This window comes from Danio rerio, chromosome 25 (assembly GCF_052040795.2).
Source record: "Danio rerio strain M-AB ecotype USA chromosome 25, GRCz13ab, whole genome shotgun sequence".
Taxonomy (NCBI): domain Eukaryota; kingdom Metazoa; phylum Chordata; class Actinopteri; order Cypriniformes; family Danionidae; genus Danio; species Danio rerio.
This window is the reverse complement of record NC_141045.1, coordinates 10,115,001-10,127,659: the sequence shown is the minus strand read 5'-3', so window position 1 is coordinate 10,127,659 and position 12,659 is coordinate 10,115,001. Positions and strand designations below refer to the sequence as shown.

Genomic DNA, 12,659 nt, shown 5'->3' with positions numbered 1-12,659 from the left:
TTCTGAATTCAACTATGTTTGTGTGACACACACACACACACACACACACACACGCACACACACACACACACACAATTCAGAATTATTAGCCCCCTTCAAAAAATGTCTTTTTAAAATCAGCACTGGTGCCTTATTGTCCCACCAGTGCCAATATACAGCCATATCGCACTGTTAAGAGTGTGATATTGCATATATACAACAGTTCGACAGCATAATTGTGTGTATAAAAAAGAAAATCAAAAATGGAGTCTAAAAATCCTTTTGTGTGAGGAACTACTTTTTCCCGTCATTCATAAACATCTGCAGCTGATGTCAGAACAGCAGAAACCGTTGCTACTTCACCAACATCACTTTAGAGCTAGTGTTTGAATGATTCTCTAGCGTAATGTCTAAATTAATGACAAAATAAGTGATTTTGCTCATTTTATGATTTTAAGAACAGCATAAAATGCCATCAGTCTACAGGGATATATCTCAGTATTTCTCTTACAATCAGAAAAATCACAATAATTAATCCTGGAAAAAAGTAGCGCAATCACTACCAGATTGCTGTTGTGTTTGCGATAAGGTAAAACGGTAAATACATGTGGGCATTTTTTCTTTCTTTCTGCCAACACAACACACATTCCTGATATGAGAGTCCCATTTCACACTCAATACACAACAATTGTATAGTATAAATTCAGCACTACAGCATACAAAAGAGAAAGATCGACTTAGAATATCACTTACCTGTTTAATAATGATTTGATCAGCTGTAGCTAGAAATTACGCTGTTTTAATCTTCTAAGGGCTTATTATGTGGATGGACAACATCTTTGGTCTGGTCAGTATGACAGGCTAATGGCCGCCGACACGCTGTCTCCAGAAATGATAAATATTTAAAATATGCACTATCCTTATGAATAAACTGCATAGCTGCAATCTAAACAACTACATTCTCACATAAAAAGCCGCAAAAGTACATTATGTTACCCAACAGCAGCAATATTTGTCAAACTGTAGAGTGTCCTCTGCTAGTCGCTGTACTGTATGTGAGCGGAGTAATACACAAGGGTGATAAGTGAAAAGCCTTGATGAGGGCTGCTTTTTTGCAGAATATCGCATGGCTATCAGCCAATCAGATTTAAGAACCAGACAGAAAAAGTATAAAAATTTGTTGAGTTTTTGCTTAAATTTTATTGAATTCTTCTACTGATTTTTTTTCTACATTAATAATAATTAACATTGTGTCACAAGTAAAGGTCATGTTTTGATATTTTGTCGATAATGAAATGAAAGTCAAGACAAAAAAATACAGTCAATTCAACAACCTGCACAATATGTGATTTGCGCCATGCATAATTTACACAGATAATTAAATTTGAGGGCAACTATAATAGCAAACACAGCCTGGAGAGAGAAGTCTAGAAGGGATACACTAGTGGTGGATGTGTAAAGCGCTTTGAGAGCCCAGAAAAGCGCTATATAAAAGTAAGGAATAATTATTATTATTATTATTATTATTATTATTATTATTATTATTATTACAGCTGCAAACGGAAGTGAACCATAATTATTTATATTATTACAACAATTCAATTACTCTTGAACAAAACTTACTGGTTATACATTACACTGGGGGGTAGGTTCAGGGGTAGGTGTTAATAAATTACAATTGAATTGGGTAATTTAATAAACAATATAAGTTATTCTTATTAAAATTACTGTTTTTACATAATTGTGAGTGGTAGGTTTAGATTTGGGGACGTGGTAGACGTTAATAAACTACAATTAATGGGTAATTCAATACACTGTGAAACCTAACAGTGAAAAGCACTACATTAAATAAGTTAGTTTAACATAATTTTTAAAAAATTACTTTGACCTGATGAAAAGAGTTATAGTAACTCATAAACCGATGATAACAAGCAGAACTCAAACTGAGTTACAAATAAAATGAATTTTATTTTGTTGTGTAAACTCTGAGGTAGAGGCAATACCAAACAATTTGAGTAGCTTGATGGTTGTTTGGACGCAATTCATTCTATTAACTGAACTCAAACTGCGTTGATAACTGATCTTAAAATGTGTAAGTTACTAATACTCTAATGAAATATGCATTTAAATACAACAGTTCTGTCTGGTTCCCGAATCTGACTGGCTGATAATATAAAAGCACTCGTACAGCCTCTTCACTCTTATGTATTACCCCTCCCACAGATTGACAGCAGATCAATACTCACTACAGCTTGACATATATTGCTGCTGTTGGGCAACACAAGGTAATTTTGAGGCTTTTTAGGCAAGAATCTAATTGTTTTGATTGTAAATATGCAGTTTATTTATAAGGATTGCGCCTATTTTAAATATTTATAATTTCAGAGATTCAGCGCGCCAGCATCCATCTGTCACGTTAAACCAAGAAAAAGAAAACAACAAAGGTGAATACTGCAAATGTTTATTGACCAATGGTCATAAATCAAAATGGTGCAAAAAAATGTCCAAAACAAAAAAACAACAAGTCTAGTAGCAGGGTGTGAATAAATTTCCAGATACATGGCTGAGAAGCGTCCAACAAAAAGTCCTGACAAAACACAGAAAGGAAATAATTTCAAACTACAGCTGATCAATTAATTATAAAACTGGTAAGTGACCCTGGAAGTCGATCTCTCTCTTTTGCATGTTGTAGTACTGCATTTATACCATAGTAATCTGGTAGTGTTTGCATTGCTTTGGCTTTTTCAAGGTTAATTGTTGTGATCTCCCGATTGCAACAGAGAAAAACTATGAAATGTCTCAAGACTGATGGCATTTCATGATGTTCAGTCTTATAATCCTAATGTGCAAAATCACCTGTTTTGTCATCACTTTAGACATTATGCTAGAGAATCATTTAAATACTAGCTCTAAAGTGACGTTTAGTTGCAACGATTTCTGCTGTTCTGACGTCAGCTGCAGATGTGAATGGCGGAAGAAAGTAGTTCCTCATACAAGGGATACATACAGGGATTTCTAAATTGTATATTTGATTTTATCTAAATATACATGATTATGCCTTTGAACTGTTGTATAAACGCAATATCACACTTGTACCGATATGGCTGAATATCATCACTAGTGGGACACTAAGACACTAACGCTCGCCTGCCACCAGTGTCGATATACAATCACACTTCTACTCATGTGATATTGCTCATATAAGACTCAATATATGTTTACAGTACTCAAATTTGGTTTCATAACTTAAATGGTTTGCTCGGTTTTCTCAAATAGTTTGAGTTATCTTAACTTATCGGGTTTTCTAGTGTAAATAATATAAATAACTGTCATGATAATTACTGTTTTTGCATTACTGTTTGTGGTAGGTCTAGGTTTGGGGTGTGGGGAATTGTTAAAAAAAAACTACAATTACTGAGTAATTTAATAAATAAAATAAATAATAATCATTATCTTCTGACCACAGCTGTATCCCTTCTAGCAATAACGCCCAAGAAGCTAGCATGCTAAAAAATGAACCCTAAACATACTTATTTTCGTAACCCTAAATATGCTAACACATGAATGGCGTTAGCTGTATATTTGGACAATCATGTTAACTTTTAAAATCAGTTAAGCTCTTCGCAGTGAGCCGAGAAGGTCTCCTGTGGCTCGATTCAAGCCCTCTGTCCACCAATTACTTACTGTGACAGAAGAAGACATTAAAAATGCATGAGCGCGGAGACGGAGGACACTTTAAATATGCACACTTTAGCTCCGTGTTAAAGCCCAGCGAACTGCCTGACTGTCGGTGAACTACATAAACAGCTGCTTTTAAAGAGACATCACAAAAGCTCATAAATGCACGATCTGAACGCTATACATGGACACAGTAACTCACAAACAGTGCTTTGGATAAGTGACACCATTGCCTTCTGTAGAGTTTGTTGTTAGCGTGTTGCTAATGTAATGCTAATTAGACAGACTATAAGTATAAAGGTACAAATGTTATGGAAAATTAGTTGCATTGTATCTTTTAGTTAAAGCCAAGTGATCATAATTGGCTATCTGCATGGCAAAAACTGAGTAAGAATACAAATATATACTTAATATACTCAGGTTATATTGCAAAGCTTTCTACATTCATATTTAATAACAGTTCTAAAACTTAATTCTGGCAAAAAAAAATTACAAAACAATTATGCTTACATCAAAACATACATATTAGTACCCATATGTACCTTTATGTCACCATTGTGGAGCCTTCAGGTACAAATATGGGGACATGAGTCCGGTGACAACTCCCGTAACTTTATTTCTGAAAGTGTAGGAAAATTTAAGATTAAAATTGAAAAATGTGTATTTTATTAAATGTGTACAATTTAATAACCAACTTTTCAAACCTACAATTAAAAAAAAAAAACTCTAAGAATAATAATAAAAAAACACCTAGAAGATTATTAAAAAGAGTTACACTTACCGGTCACTTTATTAGGTACACCTGACTAGTACCGGGTTGGACCCACTTTTGCCTTTAGAACAGCCTTAATCCTTCGTGGCGTAGATTCAATCAGGTACTGGGAACATTCCTCAGAAATTCTGGTTCATACTGGCATGATAGCATCACGCAGTTGCTGCAGATTTGTCGGCTGCACATCCATGATGAGAATCTCCCATTCCACCACAACCAAAAGGTCTATTGGATTGAGTTCTGATGACTGTGGAGGCCAATTCCAAAGTACAAAGCACGGTGAACTCATTGTCATGTTCAAGAAACCAGTCATGACGTGAGAAGACGTGAGAAGATGGGTACACTGTGGTCATAAAGGAATGGACATGGTCAGCAAGAATACTCAGGTAGGCTGTGGTGTTGAAACACTATAATCATCGGTACAAATGGGCCCAAAGTGTTCCAAGAAAATATCCCACATACCATTACACCACCACTACCAGCCTGAACTGTTGATACAAGGCAGGATGGATCCATGCTTTCATGTTGTTGACGCCAAATTCTGACCCTACCATCCGAATGTTGCTTCTATTGTCCACTTTTGGTGAGCCTGTGAGAATTGTAGCCTCAGTTTCTTGCTCTTTGCTCACAAGGTGGCACCCAATGTGGTCTTCTGCTGCTGTAGCCCATCTGCCTCAAGGTTGGATGTGTTGTGCGTTCAGAGATGCTCTTCTGCATACCTCAGTTGTAACGAGTGGTCACTGTTGTCTTTATATCAGCTCAAACCAGTCTGGCCATTCTCTTCTGGCATCAACATGGCATTCGCCCCCACAGAACTGCAGCTCACTGGATATTTTCTCTTTTTTGGACCACTCTCTGCAAACCCTACAGATGGTTGTGCGTGAAAATCCTAGTAGACCAGCAGTTTTTGAAATACTCAGACCAGTCCGTCTGACACCAACAACCATGCCTCGTTTAAAGTCACTTAAACCACCTTTCTTCCCCATTCTGATGCTCTGTTTGAACTGCAGCAGATCGTCTTGACCATGTCTACATGCCTAAATGCATTGAGTTTCCTGATGAGTGTGTTTGCGTGTGCTTATAAAACAAAAATGTTCAAATTGTACACAAAAAATATATATATTATTATTAAATATTACTATTATTACTGCAAAAAAATAAAAATAAAATAATTAAAACATTTTTAAAATATATATTTTATTGATGATAAAATGATCAAAGAGAGTTTCTTATATTAAATACTATGATGATGATGATGACATTTATTATTATAATTTTTTTATTTTATTTTAATTTTGTTGTTGTTATTAAAGCATGTTTTTGTGTGTAAACATCTAAGGATTTCGTTTATTTTTCCATCATACTGATTTTTCACAGATCTCAGCACTTCTTAAAGTAGGACATATGCAACGTTGCCTTCAAATTTGTCTAATGATAGGAGGCGATGTCTTTTAAAATGTCTTAAAATGCTCCCACACTATGTCTGCAAAAGAACAGTTTTACCCTGATGTCTCAGTGCAGGTGAACTAACAGTAAACTGTTCTATTTTTGTCGCTTTAGAAGCTCCGGGTCACAGGTTACAAAGAAAAAGAACAAACCAAGAAAAGCTGGAAATGAAGGTAGGGGTGGTGAAAAAGCAAGGAAACATGCTGGAAAGTTTCTTTTTTATGGTCTGCGAGTACATTCTTCGAAATGTCAAAATAAACGATCAGGTCAAGAAAAAGAAAGAGCAGTGCATTTTGGGCTTTTATTCAGAGCATTAGGCTTGTACGGAGAACAAAAAGAAAGTCCCTGAGCGTTTTGTTCCGGTGGATAAAATGCAGTAAGACACAATGAGCAATTAATTACTTTTTTCCCCCAAGTACATTTAGTAACCTAGCTGAGCTGCAAAGTCAAAAAATGAAGGTTTGAAAGGAGCATGTTGTAAAATAATAATCATAATGACATTTGATTGGGACCAGATATGAATCAGTGGGTTTGTGAAAATGCTTTGAAAGCCAATATAAAAATAGACTCCCGATTTTCTAAAAATCATTCTCCGGTGATTATGAAGGAATCAAATCAGTTTTTTCTTTACTCACTAGTAATTAATAAGCAGTGATGGGAATAAAGATGCTATAAATAAATGGCTTACTAACAGTGATACTGTTTTTAGTAACAAATAATCAAATGAATTATTAATAATAATTATAACAAAATGACTGTTTCCCCCGTTACAATGCCATTACTAACTATAAAAATGCGCATTACTAAAATTGAGTACACTGAAGCGGTTTTCATGCAAGCAGCGTCTCTCTCAGCCATTGACCTCTCTCGTAGTGTACCTGAGAACGTGATGATTGGCTTAAATAGATTACATTTCAATCGTTTGCCAATCAGAGGGAGTATAGTGCGGGTTTACACACATAGTCAGTCGCACACACTAACGTCCGGGAGTCAGAACGATGGCAAATCCAACAAGTTCAAAGGAAGCGTTTGCAAACTGGAAATATAAGCACTACTTTTCCCTCATTGAAGTGAAAGGCACGAACGTTTATGTATGGTGCAACGATATGAAATTCCAAAAAAAAAAAAAAAAGTCTCTCTGCGTTGGTGAACAGTAATTCTAATCTAATGAAGCACCTCGCGCCATCATATCCAACCACAAAATTAGTGGCTACGCAAGTCATAACGTGAGGAGACGAATCCACGGCGTCAAAGCAAATAAAACTTAATTTTCTCCACAGCAAACACTTATTACTCAGAATTAAACAAAAAATATCTGTATATATAGATGAGGACATGCTGCCGTTGTCCTCACATTGTCCCACAACAACATTAAAATAGTGTAGATTAGTGTACAATGTTTTACATTTATTTTATAGTCATTTGCAGTGGTGCAAAGTAACAAATTACAAATACTCAAATTACTGTAATTGAGTAGTTTCTTTTCAGGAATTGGACTTTAAGTAGTCTTAAAAATGTGTACTTTTACTTTCCCTTGAGTACATTTTTACTGCAGCAGTGGCACTTTTACTCCACTATCTTCCTTCAACCTGTAGTCACCACTTCATTTTTACTTGTCTATTGGGATTACAAAAATCAGTCCTGTGATTCCCGTGCAATCAAATCGAATCGCACATACCGTAGAAGTAATATCGCATTATAATGAACTACCTCAAGACATGGGCGATTCATAAATGCAGCAAACTGTTAGGAAGCATAAAAGTGTTTAAGAAGATGTCGAAAATCTATACACGCATTGACCCAGAGACTGTTTGGACTGAATGTCACTGATGAGAAGATGTCAGATGTTTACTGTATTATGAATGGCCTTAACGAAATGGCCTTTGAAACCCAGCAGGCACAAGATGTCAACATGACGTCCTATTGACGTTGTACCCCAACATCGTGGGGACATTGCATTTTGAAAATCGGGTTGACGTCAGAACCCAAATCAAATATCAACATATAATGATGTTACAGCTTGATGTTGTGTTGTGGTTACCACTATGACGTCTATCAGACATTGGATTTTGGTTGCCATACCTAACGAAATATTGTCAGTATGTGGGATCATTATGACATTGGTTTAAAATGTTGGCTCAAATTTCAATTTTCGTCACTTTCCAACACAACCTGAAATCAACCAAATATTGAAGTGGATTTTAAACTCTTTAAAATGTGAAGTTAATGTGTATATTCAAATTGTATGTGTATAATCTGCTTGTAGACTTGCATACCATTAGAAGAATTACCATATCACAAGAAATGGATAAGTTATTTAGTTATCAGGTTTGGGTCAGGGTTTAACCTAGATGGAATTTGTGTGATATATGTAGAACTAAGACAAAAACAGATGACAGAGGGGGAATTTGGGGTCAAGGGTTAACCTAGGTGGGATCTTGTGTGACAAATTAGAACAAAGGGAAAAAACAGTTGCAAAAGAGTATTTAAACAGGCCAGAACATCAGTGAGACAGAATATTCAGACAGAGATGCTACTGGGGGTCTCCTGAAGATTTTCCTTTGTTGTCAACAATAAAGTATACTGCTCCGATATTCATAACCTCCAGACTGAGTTTGATTGATTAAGAGGAAAACCTAAGAAACCCCCACAATATCAACGTCATTTGAGGTAGAATGTCAAAATAGCGTTGTCCTTAGACGCCTGCTAGAAATTTTTGTTAACTGACATCACAACCTAAATCTAAACCTATTATTAAAGTCTTATGACATTTTTTGCCTGCTGGGCTATAACTAAATGCACTACAGAATGTTACGTTTACATACATCCACAAATTACATGTAATGCATCAGCTTTTTACAGCATAATACTCAGCATAATAATAATAGCATAATAAGTACTTTTGAAAGGTCTACTTTTTACTCATACACTGAAAAAAATGTCTGCAAAACTGCTGCAAAAAAATCATTTGTGTTGAATTTAAACAAACAAATTAAATGTAATGAAATTCAACTTAATTAGTTTTTTTTAATTCAGCCCAAATAAATTGTTTGCAGCCACTTAACGAAAAGAGAATTAGTAAATCCAAGGAATCATCTCTGAATCATTTTTTTTTAGTGTACTCTAAATATATTTACAACAGATACTTTTACTCTACTTGCACTACATTTTAGGCACGTAATGGTACTTTTACTTACAGTAAGTATGACTATTCAGTACTCTTTCCACCACTGATCAATCGACAAATTCATTTTTTAAGTAAATGCATTAGTTACTTTCCATGGTAACTAGTAACTCTTATAATTTTGTTACTAACATTGTTTGTATTTGTGAGAAGTAACTATAACTAGCTACTCTTTTAAAAAAATGTGCCCAACACTTGGAATAAAACCGCATTTGCTTATCTTTAAGTTTTCTATTAGTCATTTAAATAATGCTGGACTGAGTGTATTTGAGGAGAGTGATGCTAACATTAACTTACATTGTAAAAATAGATTCATAAAACAGCAGTTTTCTTTATTTTGTGATTCAAGTTTTTATTTTTCTGCTTATTTATGCATTTGAATTGCACCTTCATCTTTCCTCCATCAACTTTTAACCTTTAAAAGTTTGAAAAGTGACTTTTATTTATGTTTTGAATAGTTTAAAGTGATATATTGTCTGTATTGGTGCAGGAAATTACACTACAAAAACCTTGTAATGCCAGTACATCTTCTGTTATTTGACAGACTTATTCCTCGATATTTCCCATTTCAAACTACTAAAACATCAATGATAGTCACTTTGTTAAAGTGTAGAATTACATTTTCAACATCAAAAGTCGACAGAGCAGAGATCAAGCTCCCATAATGCAATTCACAACCGTAAATAAACGCTTGTGTAATCACAAAATATGGAAACTGTTAATTAACAGAAAAAAAGTTTCAATTAACACTCAAAACAGCAAACGGTCTTCCTACTTTGACAGAATAAAAACATTTTGGATTGTATTAAGGCTGTAAAACCAGCTGTTAGAAGCTTGTGCCACACTGACATTCATTCACAGGTCAAGACGGTCTGCTGTTCTGTTCCTGGATCACGTATTTGTGAGAAAGCACAACATTATCGTAATCGAAGTCCTCGTCCAGGTGGAAAGGAACAACCTCGTCATTTTCATCCTAAAATGACAAAAAAAAAAAAATGACAAAGTTTTACAGGTTGTTTTGAGTGCTTTTGTAGATATTACCTGTGTAATGTGGCTGTTTGTAAGTCTAAAATGTCTACAAAGTTTCAAAGATGAACAACGCTTTTGTCTCCTAAAAAGAAAGAAGCAATTTCTGCCTGAAGTGAATCATCAGTGAATCCAATTTTATTTCCTGCACAAATTTCCTGTGCAGGTTTGTAGCAAATGTCCATAATGCCAGGCTACGGTCTTCACTATGTTTCCACATTGTCGCATATTTTTATTTATTTATTTTTATGGAATGTCACATTAAAAAAAGTGTTTAATGAAAATACCAAGATGCATGTAATTGTTTAAAACACATACACTACCTGACAATATTGTTGTCGCCTTTTTTAAGTTTTAGTAACTACAAATAATAACTAATAATTCTAGTAATAACAGTAAATAGTTTACTCTAGTAAATAATAACTAACTCTAGTTGATTATTTGGTATCAGAGGTGGCTTATATGAAAGGAAAAGGCCTCTAGATTATGCTTATTTTACCAAAATAAAATATGATCATGCCTTGATTTTTTATTATTTAATTAGGATTATTTGTTGCTCTTACAACTGGGATTGACGACAAGATTTCTGTCAGTTAGTGTAAAGAAAAACAAATGTTTTATCTGATAAGAAATGTGCATAAACTACGATGGAAAGACATTTACTGAATAAATTTTGTTGTGCGCATCAAAAAATGTCATGTGATTTTGTTTTGACAGATCATTGGATTATAAAAATGTGTGCAATGGGGCAACATTACTGGGGAAAGCAGCAGACTGATCACATTGCAAATCATTTGCAACTGTCTTGAGCGTCTGCGCTTAGTCTTAAACTATAAGAAAAAGGCTTATGGTGGCTTCTCTTCTACCAAAAGAATTCCATTTTTATTTTTCATATCAGAACGTGATGATTTTGGACACTCTTTGACTCATTGGAAGAAACTGGATGCTTCATTCACAAATAGTTTATGAAATATTAGTTTTCCTAAAGTCTAATTCACTTCTTTGTATTGAAACTCATCACAAACAGCTTGTCCATAGCTATCACACATACGACTCTATATTAATGCTATAAAGATTATTAGTGCCACATTATTTTAAATGACATGAAATACTTTTAAATTAATCATTTATTACAATCCACTTATTATGTACATACAAGATTTTATATTGTACTCATTTTGAAGAATTGAGCAAATATTTTGAAGAAAGCCCGAAATCTGTAACTATTGACTTCCATAGAGTTCGGCTTTTCTTAAGTTAATGGTTACAGGTTTTCAGCTTTCTTCAAAATATCTTTTTTTGTGTTTTACAATCACTTGAGTAAGTTGAGTAATTGTTCATTTTTAGGTGAACTATCCCTTTAATTTTATAGCAGGCTTCTAATGAAGTGCAAAATAAGTTTATTTTAGGACAAAAATTGTTTAGTTTTGTGATCTAGGACAGTAGTTCCCAACCTTTTTTTTGCCTAAGAGCCTTTTTTCCCCGGAAAATATTGTGAGGCCCTCCTCCACATTTAATGATATTACCGCTCATAAAAAATTGCAGTAATGATGACAAAAAATTTTGTTTTCAAACAAACAATATGTTTATTACTAAATCTAGATACATTTATGCACAAATAATGTAAAATATAAAGCAAAACATCAGTAGGCCATTTGTAACTGAAAAAAAAATGAGCCTTTGGCCTTTAAATTGGCCCTATTTGAAATTTGATAACAAAAATATCAGTATTCACACTGGTGTATAAGGGGAAAAACAATATAGGCTATTAATATTTATTACGTGCATAATATTTGTTATGCTCTATCAAATAGTGTGAGGACTGCTGCCAGGCGAACCAGTGAGTCTTTTTTGTGGAGGACGGACTACGAATTTGTCTGTATTTGTTTAGCTAGAGCAGTGGTCCTCAACCTGTTTATCACCACGGAGTGGTCAACGATTGACAATTTTACCGTGGACAAGGGGGTTTGGTGTTTCGTAGGTTTGCTAGGCGACCAATAACCGTTTTCTCAGAAGACGACAAGCTGAAAAAACATTGCTGTCGCTCTGATACAAGTTTTATTTATGGAGAAAAGTACAAAACACTGCAGTGTTTGTGTGTTCTGTGTTTGTCTGAGAAAACTAATCTTACCAAAATGTGTATATTCCATACAAGCTGAAGCTGATCGGTCCATTCTTGTCACGTGACTCGCGGTGCGTTCGCAGCCCGGGGTTCACTAGTGCGAGCGCATCACGCCGATTGTGTGTGCAAACCGCGCACCTCCATTGGAAACAACAAACTTGTGCAAACTAGAAATACGCAATATGCAAACGGCCCTAAATGCTGGATTCACCTGATTTGTTGACAAGTGGTTTGCGGATCCATTCCTTGGCAGTTCCTTCACTTGGCCTTTTCCTCTTGGCAAAGAAACTTTCCAAAGACGTCTGTTTCATACTCATTTTGCTGCATTTGGGTTAAATTTGGGCGCTAAAGTGACCGAGATGTAAGCGAGAGAATACGGTAATTTTTCAAAATAAAAGACTTTTCAAAATAAAACATCGTTCAGACTCAAATAATGATAAAAAGGAAATAAA

At 34.8% G+C, this 12,659-nt stretch overlaps 1 protein-coding gene and 1 long non-coding RNA gene across 5 annotated transcripts in view; both read right to left on the bottom strand.

The window, feature by feature from the left end:
• Nucleotides 1–5,096, bottom strand: part of LOC141380895 (uncharacterized) — a 37,508-nt gene extending 32,412 nt beyond the window's left edge. Inside the window, exons 1-3 of one of the 2 annotated variants that reach the window (XR_015526193.1) lie at nt 4,892–5,096; nt 4,439–4,772; nt 4,200–4,276 (exon numbers count right to left, since the gene is read on the bottom strand). This is a non-coding gene — a long non-coding RNA (uncharacterized LOC141380895). Of the gene's footprint in view, nt 1–4,199; nt 4,277–4,438; nt 4,773–4,891 lie in introns of those variants that run through there. The other variant, XR_015526194.1, reaches the window with a different exon arrangement.
• Nucleotides 5,097–9,385: 4,289 nt separating this feature from the next.
• The window catches only part of iftap (intraflagellar transport associated protein), a 27,759-nt gene continuing 24,485 nt past the window's right edge, over nt 9,386–12,659 (bottom strand). For all 3 annotated transcript variants that reach the window (XM_087311793.1, XM_087311792.1, XM_087311794.1), the window contains exon 7: nt 9,386–10,032. In XM_087311793.1, the coding sequence (XP_087167919.1) occupies nt 9,922–10,032 (111 nt within the window). In that variant the 3' untranslated portion in view covers nt 9,386–9,921. The remainder of the gene's footprint in view (nt 10,033–12,659) is intronic.